Genomic DNA, 23896 nt, shown 5'->3' on the forward strand with positions numbered 1-23896 from the left:
TACGCTTCAGGTTACAGACTCTGCTAACCCAGAAATAGTGCTTCAGGTTAAGAACTTTGCTTCAGGATGAGAACAGAAATCGGGCTCTAGTGGCGCGGCAGCAGGAGGAGGCCCCATTAGCTAAAGTGGTGCTTGAGGTTAAGAACAGTTTCAGGTTAAGAACAGACCTCCGGAGCGAAGCTACTCTGTGGCCATGCAGCAGCCCCCCCCCCCCATTTTCCCAGCACAGGAACTCAGTTGGGAAAGACTGCTGCCCCTGGGCTGGAGGAGCTCTGGGCTCACGGGGTCCAAGTTAGCAAGAGAGGTTCCAGAGTGTGCGCTTTGGGTGTGTGTGCGTGCATGCGAGAGAACAAGGGAGGGAGTGCTGTATCTGCCAAAGGTGCCCCTCTCTGCAGGGCTTGTTCTTTCGCGGATACATAACACCATTGTCTGGATTTGATAACAAAAACTTCCCTTCCCAGCGGTAGCCATAATTGGAAATGCTGCCTTCCTGCATGCTTGCTATAACTCCTTCTTTTCAGCAATTGTGCTGCTGTTGCCTGCCCACCCGCCCTCTCTCTCGTTCCTTCTCTCTTTTAACCAGCTGTTTGTTCCTGTTTCTTTCTGTTTTGTCCTTTAGTGGTTGAATCAGAGCCACAATGCCTGTGTCAACTATGCAAACCGAAATGCGACAAAGGTGAGCGGTCGTTTTACGTGTGCGCCATTTTCAAGGAAGCTGATGTAAGTTTCTCCCCTGGAAAGCGCTTGGCCTGCGCCTCTGGCCCCCACCTGATCCCCCTGGCAGGGGGTCTACAGCCAGCCAAAGGCTCCTGGATCAGAGCATCAGCTCCCAGAGATCTTCCCAAGGAGATTCTGCTGCCCTGGGCTGTCGTGATTGACAGTAGGCTCAGTTGCCGTGGATTGGATGAAACAGCTCAGGGATGGCGCAAGGGCAGAGCCCAGCCACTTACGCCATCCCTGAGACCTGCAATGTATTGCCTTGTTATATCTTTCAGTTCTGTTCATTTCCTCTTGTCCTGTTTGTGGGCCCCAGTGGTTTTTGTGCTCTTATCAGGACCCTTCCTTGGTGCTTCTGCAGCGTGCGCACAGGTCGGAACAGGTGGGGCACAAGTTCCCCATGTTTCCAGGGGCACCAGTGCAGAGGGGCACTCCCCTTGGCACTGGCACAGTCCCATCTCACCCCTTAATCTGCACACACACAGCCATGCCCAGAGCATGCCTGGAGGACACCACCTTCTTCCTCTTGTTTGAATTTTATTGTTATTCATGTATTTTATGCTGCTTTTACAATTAAGTAAAACACAGTTGTTAGCCGCCCTGAGCCCGGTTTTTGAACCAGGAAGGGCGGGGTATAAATAAAAAATTATTATTATTATTATTAATTTGCAGCCCCTGTGAGCTGGGCTTGAGGTGGCATGGTCTGGCTGACACTTTGTCTTTGTTCTTCTTCCTGCAGCCTTCTCCAACCTCCAAGTTCATCCAGGGCTACTTGGGAGCTGTCATAAGTGCTGTCTCGATCGCAGTGGGTAACCCTTTCGTCTTCTCTCTGTCGGTGTGCCCTGACTGCTGGGCACCTGGGCAAAGACCTAGCTCTGGGCCCAGCCCCTCTGGATGGCCTCCTCTGCCGGCTGGCGCACTGTGCCTTTGCACCTGGCGCCTCGCAGGAGGCACTGCCAGCCGTGGCTGTGCCTTGGTCGCTTGCCAAGGCCTCCCCATTGCCAGGGCTAGTCCTTATTCAGTTCCTTTGCACTGCCAGCTCTCAATGGGTGAGAAGAGTCTTGCCCTGGAGAACAGGGTATGTGATTCTGTTCCTCAAACAGGTGTTTATGCCACACCTTTTGTTCAAAAAAGGAAGATGTTGGGGGCTGGAAGAGAGAGAGAATGGCCTGCTTCTTTCTTCCCCAGATTCGGAGGCCTTAGGCCTCATTAAATGCACTCTGATGTCAATTAGCAGCAAATCACCTCCTAGGGTGATCCCATTAGGACTAGATGACCTGAAAACAAGCACCATTCCCCACTTCCCAGTGGTCTGCAAAAGATCTTGTATTAATTAAAACCAGGTCTCTCCTCCCCCCCTCCCCGCAAGTGCACAGCCTGCCCTGGGCGGCAGACAGAATGCAGGGGGCCACTGGTGTCAGAAGAGGGCCTGGAAGGCCAAAGAGCAGCTCCGAGAAGGGTTTCCAGGTCATGGTTCTTGCACAGAAGTCAAGAGCGGCAGCTGCAAACGTCATTCACAACAATAAGCAGTTTAGAAAAGTCAAGAAGCGTCCAAGATCCATGCATAGGGGGCTTGTGAGTCAGCTGCATAGGGAGGTGAGGATTCTGTAGCACAGCCTTCCCCAAGCTGGTGCCCTCCAGATGTTTTGGACTACATCTGGGACGCATAGGAGCACCTGTTTGGCAAAAGCTGCTGTAGCCCATATGCCAAATCTGTAGGGCAGGAATGGGGAACTGTATCTGGCCCACAGGACAGGCACTTCCTTCCGCCACCTCTGCCAGGTGCATGGGGGAAGCCCCATCTCTTAATCCTAGCCCCTGTCCCTGGAAAGGTGTCTCTGCTTCCTGTGGCCTCTGGCAATTCTCCTTCAGAGCCTAGCAGGCCACGTTTCTGAGTCTTCAAATACAGAGGTCAGGGTTGGCGTGGATTCAGGGAATGAGAAGGCAGTCGGAACACCTCTTGCAAAAGCCTCCCCCTCTTTCCTGCTTTTCTAGGTGGCCCCAAACTCCGCACCCAAGGGCCCCATGGAGGGCTGGGGGGGTGGCAGTCTGTGCCACTGCCTGCTTCCTCACCCCACTTCCCTGCCCCTGTTAATTCACTGCCAGGTTCTCTTCTAGGCTCCTTTTCTGCTGCCCTTCGTCTGCTGCCCCCTTCTCTCTCCACCCCCGGCCATTACACCCCCACAGCGACACCATTTTTCACCCTCCTGTCTAGGTGAGGGCACCCCTGTGGCTTTCCCTAATGCCTGCTCCTTCGCCTTGATAATTGTTTGCGAGGAGGAGGAGGAGCAGCAGCGCACAGGGGCTGCCTTGACAGCCTGCGAATTTGCTGCGATAGCCCATAATCAGGTTGAGATGAAGAAGGAGGCCACCCACCGCCCTCGGCCCTCCTGCGGCCACTTAGGAAGGAGCCCTCCCGCCTGGGGTGGGGTGGCCTCCGGGGGCCAGTCCTTTCAGCCCCAAGGGCCTTGGTCTGGCCTCTACACCTTTGTGACGCGAACCTCAAAACAATGGTCTCTCCTCAAGCCCTAAATCCTCCCTCTCCCCCCCCCCAGCACCTCAAAGTCCCCTGTGCAGGAGGAGACCCTTGTAGGCACCCCCTACTTTCCTGGTTCTGGCCTGGGAGAATAAACACACACAGATAACGCAAGAAACTTTTGTAAAATAATTTCCATTCCTTGAATCTTGCTCCCAAGTCGAGGATCTGGGAGGCTGGATTTCAGCCCCTGACAACATACAGATTGCTTTTTGAAACATATTAGATGTCTTAACATTAGATTGTTTTAACTGCATGTCGTTTGAACTGTGCAGATCACCCAGAGGAGGTTGTTCATTGATTGATTAGAATGACCGATTAAAATGATTCCGTGTTAGGAGCTGGCAGGGTCACAAAACGTAAAACCTCTGGTTGTGATCAAACTTACCCCAGCAGCAGTTGCTGGGCTTGTTTTGCTATCTATTGCTATTTTATTGACTATTTTAATGATGGCTTTTCTTAGTATTTTTGGTTTTAAATGTTGTATGTACATTGCCCCCCCCCCCTTTTCAGTGACCTTATTGTGTTTTATGTAAACTGCTTAGGGATTTTGCATATTAAGCAGTCTGTGAATATTACCGATGGTGGTGGCCTGTGGGGTTGGGCTGTGGCTGCTCTGCCCCCCCCCCCCGGCTCTCCTCAAGGCTTCTTTGCCCTCCTTTCCTTCTCCTGCAGGTGGGCCTTAACGTTCTGATCCAGAGAGCTAATCAGTTTACTCCGGCCACCCGGCTCCTGATCCAGAGATTTGTGCCATTCCCCGCTGTAGGTAAGGGGGTGCATACTTTCCCCTCTTTCTCTGCTTCCGGAGAGAAAATGGGCTTCCACGGTGCGCTTGGATGGGCTGCCCCCAAAGTCCCATTTACGATACGATACGATAATCTTTATTGTCATTGTCCCATACAGAACAACGAAATTGAAAAAAACTGCATAAGACATTAAAAAACCAACAGGCCTGCTATCCCAACCTGGTTAGCCCCCTAAAAACTCTGATACCCCATTTTTAAATACAATATACTTCCATAGAAACTACCTTACACTGTGTTTAAAACCAAAATCGCATTTGGATAGAAACTGTTTTTCAGGCGGCTAGTCCTAGTCTTTAGAACCCTGGACCTTCTTCCAGAAGGCAGAAGCTGAAAGAGATCATTTCCAGGGTGCGCACTATCCGGCGCTATCTCTGCAGCTTTCTTATGGCACCTGGAAGCATAGAATTTATCCAAGGTGGGAAGAGTGCACCCAATTATTTGGCCCAGAGTACAAATTTGCATATGCTGATTTATACATAAAGGTGCAAATTCTACACGTTTTCAGAGGGAAAAGCAAAATCTGGCTTCATCTTGCTGTCGGGGCTTAATTTACCTCTGGTCGACTTAAGAAGATGGAAGAGCCAGAACTCCTAGCTCCATAGGAAAGGGCTCACTCAAATTAACAAAAATGAATATAGCAAAATAAGAGCTTTTTTTTTGCTTTTTTTTTTGAGCTTTTCCATGCCTCTGCTGCCCGCCTGCCCTGATGGCAAGGAAAACAAATTGACTTGGGTGGCTTTGAAAGGGAATTGGACCGATTCACGGTGGATGAGGCTGTGCTGTGCTGTGTCGCAGGCAGCCTTCCTCTAAGTGCCAGCCAGTGGGAGGGAGTTGTGGCTGTGGGGCTCAGGCCCAACTTATGGGCTCTTCCTGCTGGGGCATCTGGTTCTCCCCTGTGGAAAATAGGGTGCTGAACGCCAGGTAGGTCCCCTTGAGCCCTGCTCCACCTGCAGCTGGGCTCTTTAGCATGTGCTTACATAAGAAAGAGTCATCCTTGTTGCAACTCAGGATGTCCCAGACTGTTGGGGTACGGGGGTGCTGGTGAGGAATCCATAATTGTATGCAGGAGGCAGGCAGGGGGAGAGGGATGCTTACCTGAACCAGGTGTGTCTCTGGACCCCTTTGCACCTGGGGGGATGGATGGGGAAAGGTGGCCTCTTTTTTCTCTGTGCATGGCACTTCGAGCAGGAGGAGGAGGAAGAAGGAAAGGAGGAACGACCTTCCTTGTGTTGCAGGAATTTTTTGATCAGATGTGCCCCTTTTGAGCCGTTCATCAAGAACAAGAAAATGCCTCAGATTGTGGACTAAGCCCACTGGGCCCAGCCGCCAGGGCAAGGAGCGAGGGGGGATCTCTGTCAGGTTGTTCTATTATTATGCCAAGGTGTTAAGAGAAGGAGCTTAAACTGGAGTCAGAATTGATTGAGGGCCGGCAATTAATTTGCTCAGCCCTTCATTAGTTCTCTGCTTCTTTTATTTGTGTACTGACATGCTTAATTGTGTGCCAGGACTCTGGCCATCTTCCTGCTAATTGCCGCTTTGTTATTCTGGGGGCCCGAATCTCTTGCATCAGAATCCCGGGCAAACCAGTTAATTAAACTTTCCATTATGAAAAGATAGGCTTTGAAGATTTGCCTGAAATGCCTGCCGATCAGCCTGGGCTAGGCGGAAGCAGGCCAAGGCAAGAGGTAGTTGGAGGGACTGGTCTGGTCCGCTGTCAGAAAGTTCTCCCTAACGTTTAGTCGGAAGAACCGACTGATGCTAAGAGCTAATTCTCCAACTAAGATTCATGTGTTGCAGGAGGTTGGACTGGATTACCCTTGGGGGGCCCTTCCAACCCTACAATGTATGGCTCTATAATGAATTGATTTTAGAAGGCTGTATTATTTTACTGTTGTTAGCTACTCTGAGCCTGGCTTCAGCTGGGGGGGGGGTATACCTGTATTTTTCGCTCTATAAGTCGCACCAGACCACAAGACGCACCTTGTTTTTGGAGGAGGAAAACAAGAAAAAAAATATTCTGAATCTCAGAAGCCAGAACAGCAAGAGGGATCGCTGTGCAGTGAAAGCAGAAATCCCTCTTGCTGTTCTGGCTTCTGGGATAGCTGCACAGCCTGCATTCGCTCCATCAGATGCACACACTTACTTTTTAGGAGGGAAAAAGTGAATCTTATAGAGCAAAAAATACGGTAAATAATTTTTTTAAAACATTATTATTATTATTCTAAGATTTTGGGGCTCCTAAATGCAGGTAGTGAGTGGGAAGAGGCTGTGGCAGAGAGCAGCCCAGAATAAGAGGCAGAAGCAGAGAAGGGTCAAGAGGCAGAGTGGAGGCAGGCTGCTGAAAAGCCAGGGGGGTCTCCTCCTGTGCAACTAGCTCTCCTCCACCCTGGTCTCCCAGAACCCGGTATGAAGAGGGTGGAGCAAAGACCGGCAAGGCGTCAGAGTCTCCGATTGCTTGGGGAGGAGAAGGCTCCTTAAGTCTCCTCCTCCTCCTGTCAGCCTCATCAGGACAAGGTCTAGTCGGTGGAAGAAGATTGGAAAAAAATTTAAAGTTTCTTTACAGAAATATTATAAAATTAATGAATGTTAGAAGGATGCTGGAATGAAGTGATATGGCTTTAGTAGAAATGTTATAAAGAATTAAGTAAAGATAGATTGTTAATGGGTCAAAGTGGAAATTTAAGGTTAGATTGTGTTAAGATAAATTATAGAACAAAAATTAAGAAAGATGGAAAGGATTTGCTGAAATAGCTAATTGAACAAGAATACAAAAAAGGGAGGTGTGAGGAGGACAATGATACGAGTAAATGAAAGGTAGAGATATAGAGATATTGGATGTGTTTTTTAAACATTTTTGCTTTTCTTGTTGTTTTGCTGTATTTTTTGTTTGTTTCTTCTTTTTACTTTTGATGTATTGTGAACTTTTTATTGTTTCTTTCTTCTTTTTTCTATAATCACTAAACTTTTAATAAATATCTTTAAAAAAAAACAAAAAAAAACATCAGGGCAAGGTGTACTGGGAAGAGTTGCTGTGCTCAGAGCTGTTTCGTTTCTTTGAATAGAGTTCCCTTCATGGCACGGCCTGATCCTGACCGCCGCTTGCGCTCTCCTTTTCTTCCCCTTGCAGCCAGTGCCAATATTTGCAACGTGGTCCTGATGAGACACACGGAGCTGGAGGAGGGGATCGACGTCCTGGACAGCGATGGGAACAGGGTCGGGTCTTCCAGAATTGCTGCCAAACATGTAGGTGCCGTGGGATTCCCGTGGGTGAATCAGGATTGCTTTGGCCCATGGATTCATGCACTGGAAGGGGTGGGGTAGGCCAAGAAGGATGGAGGAGGAGGAGGAATCCACAGAATGCAGATTCCAAAGCAGACTCACTTGATCTGATCCTGGCAAGCCACACCAGGACCCCACTTCAGAATCCGCAGTCCTGCAGGCCCATGATTGATTGATTGATGGATTGATCACATTTCTGTGCCACTTTCCAGTCAGACAAATCCCAACACGGCTTACAAAACAATAAATGACAATATCATAATAGAGCATCACAGGTACAGCATAGATCATATTATGTATAATTAACAAATCAATAAAACATAATCTATAAAACAGCATTTACAAAACAGCAACTTAAAAATATGCTAAATGCTATTACGTTCACGTACATGCACACACAGTCATGCTTCCCCCCCCCCCAATAGCTCGAAATCTACCACTCTGTTCAGTCTATTCAGTCCGTTAAAAGACTCCTGCGCATCCATGGCCCAGGAGGACTCTGATCCAGTGGAAATAACAGAGCTAGACGTTGACTTACTACGCAGTGGTCCAAGGGCTCAATCGCTGCCTCTTCCCTTCTTAAAACTGTTTCTCTCTCCACACACGCTTTTAGAAGGATCCGAAAATCACCCAGCCTCTCTGCCTGGGAGTGTTTAGCACGCAAATCTTCCGATCACCAGGTTTTATTTTTATTTATTTGAATCCACACACACACACGTGTCCACACACCCCGTTCTCCAGGCAGCCATGTTCCTTGCCCACCTGCCGCCTTGTACAATTCCCTCTGAGAGCGAGGGAACAACAGCAGGTCCTGTCGCTCCCAGGGAAGGGGCCTGCGAGCAGCTGGAGGTTTCTATTTATTTATTAAAAAATATTTCTATACCACTATTTCATAGTGGGAGAGAGGTGGGTTATTGGTTTGCTTCCCCCCCCTTGTTTTGATTATGTATTTTGGGGTGGGTGGGTGTTCCTTGTATTTTTATGTTGTGAACTGAGATGGAGGGTGGTTTACTTACTTACTTACTTACTTAAATAAATAAATAAATATAAAAGTGATTTATAGTAGGGCAGAAAGTCGGACGTGAGAGATCTGGGCTGAGAGTTGATTGTTTGATGGACATTTGTTGAGGATCGAGGCCGGAAAAGGGGGGGGGGCGAGAGTTTGGGAATCCAAAGGGTGATTAAATATATGCTGTCTTTTGTTACTTTGTTTTGTAAATAATATAAAAATCGGGAAATCTGTGGAAAGGGAATGGGGTCGTCCTTAGAAAAGTATGTTAAGGATGGGTATTTTGGTTCAAATTGAGGGCTGTAAGTCAAATTTGGTTAACTAAGAAGTAATAAGTAAAATATTAATAAGGTAAAAGAGGGAATAAGAACTTGCTGAGTAAACTATAGAAGTGGGAATGCAGGAGGGGGAGGTGTGGGGAAGTCCAGGAAAGTGGTTAAGAAATTAGGGATTTGAAATTATATGTGTTTGTATTTGTGTTTGTATGTTTGTGTTGTGTAATGTCTGTGTGGGTGTGTAAACTTTGAAAACTTAATAAAAAAAATTTTAAAAAAATATAGTAGGGCAGAAAGCCATACAATAAAAGCCATAAAAAACCTAAAACCAGACACCAGTTATCTTCTGGGGAAGGGTGTATTCATGACCTGCATAGGCCCAGCAGAATGGGAAAGTTTTCAGCTGGCGTTTAAAAGTCTGCAAGGAAGGTGCCAGCTGAATCTCTTGTGGCAGGGAGTTCCACAGGCCAAGGCTCCATGCTTTGTTGTTGTCCGGCGGACCTGGCCAGCCTTTACACGTGAGGCTCCCCCTGCCTGCAAAGGATGTCAGGCGGCAGGTCGAAAGGGCAGCATGCGGGAGCTTTCCTTTTGCATCCCCCCCCAATGCATTCTAGCCAGAGAGAAAGAAGAGAGTCTTTTCTGAGCCATGCGCAGTTGCCCCCGCAGCCCCCTCTGGTGGGCCTGTGCAGCCAGAGCAGCGACGGAGGAGCAAAGCGCTCTTGTCTCTGCGCTTAGGAAGAGGGAACTCGTCTCGGGGTCTCCGGAGAGGCAGAGCAGCCGCTCTCAGTGCTTCCAGGTGCCCCTTTTGCTCCCCTCTGTAGTTGCCCAGGAAGAACAGGAGAGCCTCAACTACAGCTCCAGGTTGGCAGAGAAAACACACAGCTTTATTTTTCATTTTTTAATTTTTAAAAAAGTGAGTGGGAGGAAACTGCAGGACTTTTTAACCCCCGCCTTCCTGGAATTCATTAGCAACCGCCTCTGGAAAGATGCGCCAGCTGTTTCCAGGCTGCCTCCAACACCTGGCTGGTTTCCTTAGGAGCCTCCTGAACTCCGCCATCTGCGCACAGCTGCGCTGGGACTTTCCCTGTCTTCTTTTCCTTGGCGCTTCTGCATCCTCAGCTTGTGCTTGAGAAAACCCACGGGAAGCACAGGCGCTTTGGACTGACTTTGCCAAGGGTAATAATAATAATAATAATAATAATAATAATAATAATAATAATAATATACAGTCATACCTCGGGATGAATACGCTTCAGCTTAAATATTTTCAGGTTGCGCTCCATGGCGATCCGGAAGTAACGGAGTGCATTACTTCTGGGTTTCACCGCATGCGCAGATGCTCAAAATGATATCACGTGCATTCGCAGATGCAGCGAAACGCGACCCGCACATGCGCAGACATGCAGTTGCATCTTAACGTTCACTTCAGGATGCGAATGGGGCTCTGGAATTTATCCCGTTCGCATCCAGAGGTACCACTATGCCACTCATCTGAATAATCAGTTAGATGGGTGGCATATAAATTATTATTATTATTATTATTATTATTATTATTATTATTATTATATTTGCCATTGTGCTGGGTGAGGGTCCGAGCCCGAAATAATCCTCTTCTGGCCCCTTTTGCCTGAGCAGACGACTGACACCTGTCCGAGGAGAATCCACGCAATCTCTTTCAATTAGCCTTGTTTGAGGAAGTCACATGACTGCCACGCAGGCCTCCTGCTGCCCCAAACTGCAGCCTCCCAAGGCGGCTTTTTATTTTTATAAGCGCTGGGCTTTGCTGCGTGTGATGCGGAGTTTGCTGCTCACTCGCTGGTTCTGCCTGAAGCCATCTGCTCGCCAGGCACCATAGTGGGTTTCACTTTTGCTCAGCCCTGCCTTTCTTGACCTTTGGCAAGGAGGGGGCAGGAGGGGAATCCTGCTGTGGACCCGGGTGGAAGCGGGATAGGATGCTCTGTCCCCCTCACTCACCCAGCCTTCTGTTTCTGTAGCGTGAGACCAGGACTGAGCTGCCACCAGAGCTGAGGGTGGCCGTTATGAGCAGCCCTGGCCCCTGGAGCAATAAAACACACGCCAAGCCCCCAGAAAGGGTAGCAGCTTGAGAAGCTTCGGGGCGAAGGCTCTACGGAGTTTGGGTTGCAGCCTGAGCATGTTCGATGCTCAAGTGCTCACACAGGTGGCAGAACTGGCTCTGTTACAGGTGCCACAAAATATTGTTGTTGGCATCTGTCTATCTCGAGAGACAATGGAGTTCGCCTCCTGGGGTGAAGTCAAACAGGCAGCGTGTCTCTTGCCCAAAGCCAAAAAACATGATTTTAGTATTGTATGTATGATGTAAAGACTCTATTTAAAGAAACAGACATTTGGTGGAATATAAATGTCTTGTTCTTCTGTTTTGTCTTTGGGAAGTTCTGTAGAATTGCATACAGAATTGTGTGTGATGAGTGTCTGTATTATTATGCTGTATTATTTTACTGTTCTTAGCCGCTCTGAGCCCGGCTTCGGCTGGGGAGGGCAGGATATAAATAATATTTCATTGTTATTGTCAGGGGTTCAGGAGCAGAGACGCAGAGAAGGGAGGAGACAGAGAGCGAGGGGGAGGAATACGAAGGAAGGATGAGTGGGGATGACGACCCGAGATCACCGAGCCTGTCTAGCGAGTCCGAGGATTCCCAGAAGGGAGCGCCAGCAGCCAGAGCAAGGGGGGAGAGCAGGGGGACACCCCAGGAAGAAGGGTCCAGAGAGGGATCAGAAAGCAGCAGTTGGAGATCGGGACCCACGTTCCCAGCCGGGAGCAGCGGGGAGAAAGGGGACCAGATATCGGGCTCCGGAGACTTTCAGAAGGAGGGAGGGCATGAGTCAGGAGTAGTCACGCCCACCTCGGGGAGCAATGAAACGATCAAGAGGAAAGTGGAGAGTTGGGCGCGCGCGCCAAGTTCAAATGTAATGGAAGCTGGCGCAGTCAGCAGCCCAGAGAGTGAACCGGGTCCCAAAGCCCGCCGCAAGGAGGCGGAAGGGTCAGGGGGGTCCGCGTCAGAAGAGAGTAGGAAGGGAGAGACCCAGGGGGGCAGGAGGACCCAGAGACGGAAGGAAAGGCGCAGGAGGTGGAGCAAGGCTAGGGTATTAAGCTGGTGCGCTAGAGGCGGAGACTCAGACGGGTCTTCGTCGTTCTGACCTAGAAGAAGTAGGGCTGCACGTTGCAGTTTGGAAATGGAACCTGTAATCCAATAAAGACTCTTTGAAACTGAACGCTGGCTGACTTGGTCCTATGTGAGCTGGGACTGGGCGGCAGCCCTGACAGTTATCATTCTACTTCAGTCTGTGCTCGAAGTGACTCTTTCTCTTTCTTCTGGTCCCCTTTCCCCCCCCCCCCCCGCAGGCACTGCTAGAGACGGCCCTGACCAGAGTGGTCCTGCCAATGCCTATACTGGTTCTACCGCCCATGATCATGTCTCTACTGGAAAAGTAAGTGGCGGCCGTCTGGGGTGGGCGAGGGGCGATGCTCAGAAAGGAAGGAGGGAAGGAACTGCCCTCCCCTACATGGCTGGGATCAGAGGAGTGGTGGCATTGCCCCTAAGAGCAAAGGGCACTCTAGAACCATGTGAAGGGACCCCCAAGGGACATCTAGTCCAACCCCTGCAGTACAGGAATTGCCACTTTCCTAACTTTCCCCGGGATGGCAGCAGCCACTGCCCCACAGAGCCCTTCCCAGAGACTGCCACAGAGCAGCCCATTGAGTATTTTGATCATTGAATTGTAGAGGTGGAAGGGACCCCTCAGGATCATCTAGTCCAACCCCCCCCGTGCAATGCAGGAATCACAGTTTGACAGCCCCAACAGATGGCCACCCAACCTTTTGAGAACCTCCAAGGATGGAGACTCAGCCAGCTACCGAGGGACATCAAAGCTCCCTGCCGCCTGCTGTTGAGGCTTGGATCAGGGCCTCCTGAGAGGGAATGACTGGGAAGGGGAGTGAACCCAGAACCACGGCAGCTTTTAGGTGCTGCAGCAGCCTTTCCCAGCCTGCTGCCCTCCAGAAACTGCCCCACCAGCCCCAGCCCTTCTTTTCCCAGGGTCTTTCTGCCTGGAGTGGGGTCTTTCTGGGCCCCCCTTTCCCCAACCACGTCTTGCTCCGGCAAGCCTGTGCCAGCCAGCCACGGAAGGCCCAAGATCCCCTGCGCTATTCCTTGACAGGCAGTGCGGAAGGTGACGCGTTTTGAAAGTAAATTATCATTACAAATAGTTCCATCATTTTGAAGCAAGTATTAATTAAACCTCCTTAATTAGCTGACTGATTGAAATCTGAAATGGGCAGAGAGCCAGGAGATGGCTTCTGAAGGAAGGAGTCAGCCCGTGCAGAAGCCACACCTAATGGATGAGCTGGAAGTTGCCGCCCCACGTTCCAGATGTGGTTAACCTGGAGTGAGAGAGAAGTGCGCTCTTGACAATGCCCAGAGGCACTCTTCACGCGCACAGGGGCTGAGACCCGGCGTCCCAGGATTTGTCCTGAAAAAGAAGCACATTTTGCTTTATTGGTTATTTAACAAAATTTATGCCTAATCCCCACCCCCTGCAAAAAACAACAACCCCAAAGTGTGTTATATAAATAATAGAGAACATTCCTAAGAAAATGCAAGGAAAATCAACCAGACTCTTACAAACAACTTTGGAGAATCTGCTGTGAGGCACAGCTCCTGCTTGACCAGGCCAGCGGTCCGTCTAGTCCAGGATCCTGTTCTCCCAGTGGCTGACCAGTTGCCCCAGTGGGAAACCTGCAAGCAGGACAAGAGCACAAGAGCAACTCTGGCCTCCTGGGGTTTCCAGAAACTGGAGCAGCTCCCATTTCTCAGCTCTTGGGGGCTGCTGTGATCTTCCTTCCTGGATTTAAGATCAGCACAGATCCTGGTGATCCTTGCAGTGGTGAAGGTGGTGGGGTCTCTGCTTGGACCCAGCAGCCCCTCCCTCCTTCCAGGCCCCCTCCCTTTACCTCTCTCCATCTGGAGGCGCCCATGGCCTCCTCCGTCTCTCCCAGGCTTCTTGGCGTCCCTCCTCCTCTTTCCCTCCCGCTGCGCATTTCAGCTCCCGGAGACGCTGTTCCTTGTTCTCCAGGCTGCTGCATGTTGTTCCCACTGGCGGGCTTCTCTCCTGCGGCTCGGACACTCCAGGGAAGCTCCCAGCCCAGCCAGGCAACGTCTATTTCGAGCTGCCTGCTTGGCGCAAGGACTGCGCCTGGCGATGCTCAAGCTGCAAGGCCACAACCTTCCCCGCAAGCCCCGTCCGTTGACGCTTGCGTAGAAATCAGGAGGCTCCTATTTGAGGAAGCCACCACATCACGTGTGGGGAGGCCAGGTCCAGGACAGGGAAATCGGCCTCATGGATCTCCCTGTGGATGGTCCCAAGATCAAAGAATAGGAGAGTGGAGAGGGACCCCGAGGGTCATCCAGTCCAACCCCCTGCAAGGCAGGGATTACAACTGAAGAATCCCTGGCCACCCAACCACCCTTTGAAAACCTCCAAGGAAGGAGAGCCCTCTTCCTTCCAAGGGAATCTGTTCCACTGCAAGTAAAGATGAAGCTTTTCCATCCTGAAGAAGTCTGTGCTTCTTCACTAGCTGCAGTCCTCCATCTCAAAAGGAGTTTCTGGTGGGGAACCTCAGGCCTGAGGGCCAAATCCGGACTGCCATCCCCTCTGTCTGGCCCTCAGCACTCTCCCCCGGCCACATCCTTCCCCATGCCACCCCCAAGTGTTTCTGCCTGGCTGGAATGTGTCCCTGAACACTGCTTGGGCCTCAGGATGGAGGATAGAAGCTTACCTGACTCTTCGCAGGTGAAGCCTAATTCATTGCTCCTCCCACTTTTGCCTCTCGTCCTGCCCACCACTGGCACGGCCCCATCCCCAAGGTTGTCCAGAAGGGAATGTGGGCTCAAAAGCTCTCTTGCCCCCCTCTCAGGAATTTAATCCCAAGGAGTCCTGTGCGGTTTGGGGTTTGTGTGTGTACCCCAACTTCTTCCTGATGCCAGGGGGTTTAGACCCCTGTGCCGTTTCTGTGTTCTGGATAACTTCCGGTGCTCCTTGCTGGCAGCCTGTGATTCCTGCACTGCAGTCGGTTTTAGCTAGATGGCTCCTTGGGTCTCTTCCACCACAGTAATTCTGTGAGTCCAGCCCTGCAGCAGCTGCTTCTGTCCACACAGGTCTTTGCCGGCTCTCCAGCCAGCGGTCTGTGGGGAAGGTCCACCTGGTGCCCTGTGCCCTCTCGCCCACCCTGCCCCTTTGCCAGCTTCCCTGAATCGAGGCATCGGTGGCAGCTCTGTTTAATATAAACATGACACTTTCCCGCCCCGCCCCGAATCTGTCAGTTTGGGAGCCTTCGGTTAGCTCCTGTCATATTTAGTTTAGCATCTCACACCTTCTCGGAGGCAAGCGCCATTCTGGAGCACGAAACCCGATAACTCCTTCGGAGTTCCGAGAGCAACTTCCATATGGAAGACTTTGCAGAGCCCCCTGAAAACGCCGGCAGCCAGCTGCCACATTATGCAAAATGTGAACCACAATTGGCGACGTGCTGAAAGTTGAATGAAGGTGTATTTGCAATATCTGTGACGCGCTGTGTCTGTGGAGCAGGTGTACTGTCTGCATAACTTTTTGTATGTGTGTCATCATAGAGGAAGGAGAGACTAGGAGGCATTCCGATTTTAGACTCGCTTGCCACCGACAACAGTCTTAGGTCTTGCCAGGACCTGCAGCAAGGGCCAAAGCGTGGCAGGAGCAAGCCTTCGAGGCAGCGGTGCTGAGGATCAGAGTGGGAATCACTAGCCGCTGGGAGCACTTGCAAGAAAACAGGGGCCCAGCGCAGCGCAGGCACCAGCAAAGGGTTTCTGGACGGGTGGGTTGAGTTAATCTGAGGCAGTTAAAATCAGCCAAGGAAAAAGGGAGATTTAAATCCAGTTTCCCACCAGTGCTACATCATATATTCCCCAAACAATGGTGCACATATGACCACCATAACCATGTGAATTTACAAAAAAAAAAAGGAGAGCATTATTTACACTGCTGCTTTGTTCTTACAACCAGACGTTGCATCTCTTTTTTTCTACCCATTGATGGAGTTTAGGAAAACTAAGAATCTAAGGATAGCCTTCTGGATCAGGCCAGGGGCCCATCCATTCCAGCGTCCTCTTCTCACAGGGGCCAACCAGGGGTCCCTATGGGAAATCCCACAGGCAGGATCCTTTTCCAGGTACTCGGAAGCATTGTTGCCTCTCGCTGTGATGGCAGAGCAGAGCATCCCTCTCCCCCATGAATACTCCCTCTTGAATCTGCATGATACCCCCACCCAGGAACCATCACCGAGTAGAAGCTCCACACTGGTTCCTGTTTTATGCATGGTCAAAGTCTGCCAGCACTGTCATGGCTTGAAAGATCCTCATGGATCTTTGTGGGTTTTAAAACAACAAATCACAGTGTGCCTCTGTGAACACAGAGGGGGCCTGTGATTTGATTACAGTTTTCAGGGGAATCCATTGCCACAATCGGGATCTTTAAGGATCCATGTGGTTGTGCCATGGGGTGAGCTATGTGTGTGCCAAACTCTGTTATTTTTACTGACCCTAGTGACCAATGAAAACTTTAACTTTAGTGGTAGTCTTTGGGGATCCCATAAAAAAACCGTGCACATTCAAGAGGACCAGTTGTTGTGTTTTTTAACTGGATCTGACTTCTGACTTCTTGTCACGTTGTAGCTTGCTGCTTCCCTATGGCAGCCTTATTTGTGGCAGTGCCCACAACACTTTTCAAAGTCTCAGATATGCCCACAGGCTCAAAAAAGCAAAAAGGGGAAACAGAGATGTTGGGCAAACCTTGGGGGCAAGGTGGCCACACTGGGATCTCCTCCTCCTCCTCCTCCACTACCAGATCTAGGCAGAGTCTCAAAGGAGGCTGATCTCGTCCATTTGCCATCCTGGATGCTACTGCCTTTGCAGTTCTGCAACTTCTCCTGTATTTCCACCAGAGAAATGGTGGCACCCAGATCTGTGCTCTGCATCCAAGCTGCCGGACTTTTCCTAACTCTTAAAGCATCCAATTCACTGGGGGTGCCTCTGCTAACAAGGCAGCGGCCCCATCCCAGAGGCAACAAGTGTGGGGAGGCTGTTCCCCCGAAGGACGCAGCCTTGCTCCAGTTCCCCTCTGGGGCGGCCGTTTGGGGCTTGCTGCAGCCGGGAGAGCCGAGATCTGAGGGCCGGGAGCGGGCGGCCCTGGCGGTTAATTGTGAGTCATTTAGGCTGAACTTTACAAATGGTAGGATCTGAGTTCCCAATTAAGACATTGCACTTCATGTGTTAATTAAGGCTTTTTCTTTAAATCAGGCCACAACTCCTCTTAATTAGGAGGCTATAGCCATTGTAATTTGAACTGGTCTGAGTTTAAAAACACCCATGGCGGAAGTCGCACCTGGGAGCCGCAGCCAGCGAACACTCTAAATTGGTTTCGTTCCCTGGCGGTGATTATGAGAAGCCCAGCAGGGCCGTAATTAGAAGGGTGCAGCCTCTGGAGGGGGGGCAGGAGGGGGCTGAGCGAGGAGCGGGCGCTGCCATGGCTCCCAGCGAGGTGGCACGGGCCAGTTTCTCAGCACCAGAGCATGCTTTGAGCACATGGAAAGTGCTTCTTCAGGCTTTGAGCCCAAGGAAGTCCTGCTTTGCACAGCACATGAACTATGGAACTCGCTGCCGCAGGAAGCAGTGGTGGCTTCAGAAGAGGAATAGACAAATTCCTGGAGGAGAGGGCCATCGATGGCTACCAGCCACAGTGGCCATGCTCTGCTTCCACAGTCGGAGGCCGCCATGCTTCTGATTATCAGTTGCTGGAAACCACAGGTGGGGAGAGGGCTCTTGTGTTCAAATCCTGGCTGCAGATTTCCCACAGCCACTGTGGGAAGAGGATGCTGGCCTAGAGGGGCTGCTGGCCTGATCCTGCTAGCTCTCCTTAGGTTCTTTAAGCACCAGCTCTGGCGCATTGTGGAGGCCCAGATCCACAGCTGTCTCTGGTGCTGCTTGGGGATCTGGTCTTCTTAGCAATGCTTGACCCTATCATAGAGCCCGTGTGCCTAGTGGCTAGAGTGTTAGACTAGGACCCGGAAGAGACTTGGAAGGTTCAAACCCTCCCTCGGCCATGAAGCACGACCTTGGACCAGTCGCTGCCTCTCAGCCTGACCAGCCTCCTCCTCATATAACCTCACAAAACTATGAAGGCCAAGGTCATCCATGACAAGGGCACCGGCAAGACCCAACAGCTGGGGCTTTGTCAGGTTCAAGGTTGTTGTGGGGGTTAAATGGGGAGGAGGAGAACCATGTACGCAATTTTGAGCTCCCTGGAGAAAAGCTGGTCTATAGATTGGGGGCGGGGGGACGTACCTTACCTAACTTAACGAACAGGGAGGGCCAGGGGATGGGCAAATTCTAGATGTGCAACAGGAACAGAGGGGTTGACTCCAGCCCGCTTGGTGCCATTCACACAGCCACATTGATTCTCTTTTCAAAGCACAGGCAAACTGTGGATGCAAGTTGGGTTTAGCTAGCCACCAGGAGATGGCAGGTTGGGCTGCAAAGCAGAGACGCTGTCACAGGGATCTCTTCGGCAGGTGCCACTCTGCCTGCCCAGCCCCACATGCTGTCACAGACTGGCTGGGCAAAGAGGAGTGGTGGAAGGCGCACCAGCCGGGGAACACCCATGGGAACTCCCGGAGGAAGACAACTCAGTGTCAGCATCGCCCTTGAGCCAGTGCCACTAACTGGACTCATCCACTTCAACCCCGACTGGGCTAGGCGAGCTGGGTAGCACTTCCAGAGACCACCTTCTGCACAGGAACAGGTCAAAGTGCTGTGGACTCACAGCTTAGAGTTGTGAGCACCGGATTCACTCCAACAAGAAGGCAGTCGTCGCACAGCAGAATATAGCAGAGTACAGCAGAGCATAAACGACTCGGAGAGCAGCTCTGTAGAATATCTTCTTTATTCTATAACTACAACTATAATACACAACTATATACAGAGCTAAATAGGTCTAAGCATAAATGAATGCTGAACTGCACTGAGTGTCTGCAGCTGCTCTTAGCAGCAACCTTATCTTTACACACGATCTCTAACACTCAGTCTCTCTCTCTCTCTCTCCAATACTGACTGACTGACTCTTTGATGTGGTGCTGGAGCAGAATACAGTGGTGCCCCGCAAGACGAGTGCCTCGCAAGACGGAAAACTTGCTAGACGAAAGAGTTTTCCATTTTGGAGGTGCTTCGCAAAACGAATTTCCTATGGGCTTGCTTCGCAAGACGAAAATGTCTTGCGAGTTCCTGCGGGTTCCCCCCCCTTTTCTAAGCCGCTAAACCGCTTATCAGCTGACCCGATAAGCCGCTAAAAGCCGCTAATAGCGCTAATCCGTCAATGGGCTTGCTTCGCAAGACGAAAAAACCGCTAGACGAAGAGACTCTCAGAACGGATTCTTTTCGTCTTGCGAGGCACCACTGTAAGTAGAGAGCAGAACACCGCTCTCTGGAAAATCACCAGACTCATCAGGAGATTCTTGGATATGGGAGGGGTGAAATCTCCTCACTCAGAGCCAGGGGACTGGTGGTGGGAAACAGAGGAGAGGTCAGAGGGAGAAGATAAGGAGGAGGTGCTGGATGCTGAAGGGGCAACAGGGTTTAGTGAGAAGGAAGAGCCCGTGACAGGGAGCGGTTCAGACGCCGAGGCTGAAGCAGAGGAGCAGAGTCCAGAGACTGCTGTAGAATCCAAGGAGTCTCTCTCTCCGGCTGCGACAAGCTCCCATCTCTGGTCTCCAAGAACTCACAGGGTAATGAGAAGAGCAGAACAGAGACCAGAGGTGCGCAGGCACAGTTTGAGACGCTTGGGAGACATCCAGGAGAGGAGGAGCCCTAGAGAGGGTGGAAGACAGGGACCTTCAGTCCCAGCAACTGCTCCCTAGGGGCAAGACCTGCTGGAAAGCATGCTGAGACCACTAGGCTGAGTTGTCTGTTTGGTTTCTTGAATCAAGAGTTAACTTCACTGACAGCGGAGATCTGCTTCCTTTCTTGCTGACCTGCATCTGACTACAGCTCCGCATGGCCGTGGGGCCAGCTGACATGCCCTTCAGTGGCCCAGGGAGCTGGGGAGGAGGAATTGTGGGGAGAAAGGTGCGCAGAGTCCCGGGAGACACGCAGTGGGAAGAAAGCCTGCCAGTGGCCTCCAGCCACGAGGGCATCAGGTGTGGGCTTGGGGGTCACCTGGCTGGCCAGCTTGAGAACAGGGTGTTGGACCCCACCTTTGGCCCCACCCACCTGCAGCCGCAAGGCTCTCCCGGCACCCTCATGTTCAGTCCATGCCTCTCTCCGCACCAACAAGCCCTCGCAATGTATACCTGAGATTCTGTGCAGCTACGTCGATCCCACTTTGCAGGCAGGTGTTGCTGAGTCGATGCAGCGGAGGCGGTGGTGGTTGGGGGGGGCGAGGAGGGGTCTCCCTGCTGTGCTTGCTGGTCTCATGACAACAGCCCTCCTTCTTGCAGAACGGCTCTCCTGCGGTCGCGGCCCCGGATGGCCCTCCCTGTCCAGAGCCTTGTGTGCCTTGCTGCCTTTGGCCTGGCGCTGCCCCTGGCCATCAGCCTCTTCCCGCAGATGTCTGAGGTCAGTGTCACAACCGCCTCCCTCCTCGCGATGGACGGATGGGTGGAAGGGAGCAGGCTGGGGTGGAAGGACCTGTGCTCTGTGGAGGCACTCTGCATGTGCTCTGGGGGACCTTGTGCTTTCTGATTATTTTGTGTCCTGGATCCATTGCCCTCTGCCAAGGGTCTGTTTCAGGGGTTGACAGCACAGCAGCCGTGGGACCTTGAGGTTTTCCCTGCACCCAGGAAACCTCTGAGTGCCCCCACTCCCTGCCCCCTTGGCCATAAGTTGCTGGGGGCGGCTATCTTTTTCCTCTCTTGACAAACACAAAGAGCTGAAGGAGGACACTCCTTTCCCTCTTCCCCTTTCAGCTCTTTGTGCTTTTCAAAGTTCAGATTAATACTGCTGGATCTGACATTTTCCCAGATCTTTTGGAAAATCCAGCTTGGTGTGTGTGTGTGTGTGTGTGTGTGTGTGTGTGTGTGTGCACTTTCTGTCCCTCTGTGTGTAGGGGTGATTTGGGGCAAGGGGGAGAGAAATGACCAGAGTGGGGGGCACCATTGGCTCCCACCCAAAAATCCAAATGTGCCCACGGGCCTTAGAAGGTTGGTGGCCTTGGACTGTTGGGTGCCTAAGGTGTGGCAAGCAACTCTCGCTCTCTCTTCCTCTCCTGCCACGGTTCCACTGCCTCTCTGTACCTGTGTGATGTGGGTGCCTCGTGGGTCCCATCCCAGACTCAAACTTTGCTTATAGGTGATCAAAACAAGCAGAAGGAGGGAGGCACAGAAGGGGTGCCTGCCACCCCAACAACAGCTTTGAGACAGGCTTCTCCTAAACACCATTATTTAGGGAGACCCCCTGCCCTCTTTTAACCAGGAGCATCATGTTAGTTGACCGTTGGGTTTTAGAGGGTTACCGGAAGGACGTGCGCGAAACCCTTGGAAGACCCAGTAAGTGATGTGGGAATGCTGAGGATGATGTTGAGGATTTCCTCTGTTTGCAAGGTGCAGACTGAATGTGGGAGAGGCTGTGGGAGGGAGCCTTGCAGAAAAACACGGGCAGAGGGTGTCTCCTTGGCTGTCCCTGAAGTGTGGCGCAGGCCCTTCCTCACCACCGGGGGAGCCAGCCCCCAATGCACAGCAGACACAAGCTGAGGCTGGGTGTTGGGCATGCTGGGAAGAAGAAAGTATCCAGAAAGGCATTGGGGAAGGAAAAAGGGCCCCAAAGCTGCTCCCCACAGGGCGTGTGTCCTCCAACCCCAACTCTTCCCCCATCCACACCAAGATCTCCGCAGGAGGGATGCCAGGGCTGCTCTCTCCCACCTCCCTTTGCAAGTCCTTCTTGGGTTACTTCTCTGGTAGTGAATGGGTTCGTTTCTGGTCACTCCTCCTACCTGGTAATCCAAGTGGTCCATTGCAGCCCCCCCTCCACTGTCCTGCCGGGGGGGGGGGGCAGTCGCACCGGCTGCAGCAGTGAGGGCCATCTTGAGAGAAGAATGTTCCATGGAAGGGTCCATGCTGGTTGGCGAGGCCACCTAGGAGGCTGCAGGCAGACTCGAAGGTCTTTTTGGTGATGGCTTCTTCAGAGTCAAGGCTTGGTGTGACTGTGACCCTACCGGAACAACAATATGCTGTATTTGATTTACATGGTTGGTTTTAGGGTTCTTGCGTTGAATAGCTCTCGTCTGTTGCTTTAGGTCACCCTGGGGACCTTTGGGCGGATGGGCAGAATGCAGATTCGATCAAACATAAATGGTGATGATGATGATAATTCTAAAAAATTGAAAGGGGGAGTTGAGACGGTGAGCCCAGAGTGTGTGCCAGTGGGGAAGACAGGAGAGAGGTTGCTCAGAAGAACCACCTGGCAGGTGCGGGTACCAGGTGTGACTAACCAGGTGCCCCAAGGGGAAACCAGCAAGCAAGAGCTGAGCAGGACTCTCCCCTCCCGCAGTTTTGTTGCCTCCAACCATGGAGCAGAGCCATCCTGGCTAGTGGTCATTGTGTCATGTAGCCACACATCGCCTTGTCCTCCATGCAGTTGCCCAGTCGTCTTTGGAAGCCATCCAAGCTGGCGGCTGCGAAAGGATTCTCACGTGCTGCTAGGACCCCTGCCTTTGGGGGCCAAGGCTTGGAGGCTGCCCATTCTGGAGCAGAGTCCTGAGCCCCAGCTGAAAGAGCCCTCTCACCCAGACGTGCGTGGGGCACCTTGACTGCCAGGCTCGTGTCAGGCTCTGGCCTGAAGAGGGAGGCCTTGAGGGATGGCGTGAGGCTCTGGAAAGGCTGAGAGCCTCTCTCCTCCTCCTCCTCCCCCTGGTTTGGATGGGAGACAAGCTGTCTCTGCGGATGGGGGTTTGCTCCCAGCTGAAATTCTGTTCCCTGCACAGGCTTCCTTCTGGATCTCCAGGCCAGGAGGGGGAGGGAGGGAGGGGGGAATAGCTCCCTCTTCCCCAATCTGTTGGAGCCGCCATCTTGCTGGCAGGGCGCCATTGGAAAAGCAAAAGGTTAATGAGCTAATAATTTGCGGCAGTGGGGGTGGGATTGCAGCAGTGGCAGCAGCCGCAGCGGCAGGGAGAGAGGATGACAGTGAACCAGCAATTACTAATTAGATGCAGTTTAACAGGAGGAGCAAGTGACATCTCCTCTTCACCAACTGTCAATAATTAGCGGATCTGGTGAGGCTGAAATGTGTCCACAGTTAAAAGGCTGCTTTTTAATGGAAGGGGGGGGGAAGGGACTCGATAAAAAGAGCCGCACGGAGGTCACTGCCATGGTCCCGGGAAAGATCTCCCAATCAGGCAGGGGGACAAGGATCCTCTGGGAGCTGCCGCTGTCTGGGGCAGGTGGCAGAGATGGCCCCCATGGGAGAGGAAGCCGGGGAGGGGGGCATTGGTTAAACTATGGAACTCTTTCCTGCAGGAGGCAGTAGCGGCCACCAATGGATGGCTTTAAAGGCAGATGAGACCCATTGGTGGAGGAGGAGAGGGCTATGGATGTCTACTAGCTATGTCTGGAGCAGCGATGCTTCTGCAAGCTGGTTGCTGGAATCACCAGGAGGGGAGAGGGCTCTTGGGCTGGGATCTCGCTTGCTGGTTTCCCATGGGGGCATTGGCTGGCCACTGTGAGGCCAGACTACATGGGCTGTTGGCCAAAAACATGGAAGCATTAGCAGGATTGCAATAACACTTGCGATGTAGAAATTATTATTATTATTATTATTATTATTATTATTATTATTATTATTATTATTATTACCCTGCCCATCTGGCTGGGTTTCCCCAGCTACACTGGGCGGCTTCCAACAGAACACTAAAATACAATAACCTATTAAACATTAAATGGAGAGACTTGGATGATGAAATAGTATGCTGTTGAAAAAGTTGACATTAGGACCCATGGATGGAGGAGAAGGTGGGAAGTCTAGGGATTTGGAGAAATCTCTAAATATGGATATGTATTTGGTAATGTTATAATTCCACACTTGTAAAATCAAATAAAAACTATTTCATAGATGGGCCATTGGCCGGATCCAGCAGTCTCTTCTGACTTTGGCTGCGAATGCAAGGCCAGGCGTGGATCTGTGGCTCAAGGGCAGAGTAGGCATTTTCTCAAGGACCTCGGGGT

General features: G+C 51.5%; 1 protein-coding gene across 2 annotated transcripts in view; it reads left to right on the forward strand.

Annotated features, from left to right (window-relative positions):
* The window catches only part of SFXN5 (sideroflexin 5), a 92053-nt gene that overhangs the window by 45842 nt on the left and 22315 nt on the right, over nucleotides 1-23896 (forward strand). For both annotated transcript variants that reach the window (XM_083458996.1, XM_083458997.1), the window contains 6 exons: nucleotides 620-676; nucleotides 1457-1522; nucleotides 3929-4019; nucleotides 7187-7302; nucleotides 12005-12090; nucleotides 20180-20297. In XM_083458996.1, the coding sequence (XP_083315122.1) occupies nucleotides 620-676; nucleotides 1457-1522; nucleotides 3929-4019; nucleotides 7187-7302; nucleotides 12005-12090; nucleotides 20180-20297 (534 nt within the window). The remainder of the gene's footprint in view (nucleotides 1-619; nucleotides 677-1456; nucleotides 1523-3928; nucleotides 4020-7186; nucleotides 7303-12004; nucleotides 12091-20179; nucleotides 20298-23896) is intronic.

Source organism: Podarcis liolepis (assembly GCF_965112155.1).
Source record: "Podarcis liolepis genome assembly, chromosome: 9".
Taxonomy (NCBI): domain Eukaryota; kingdom Metazoa; phylum Chordata; class Lepidosauria; order Squamata; family Lacertidae; genus Podarcis; species Podarcis liolepis.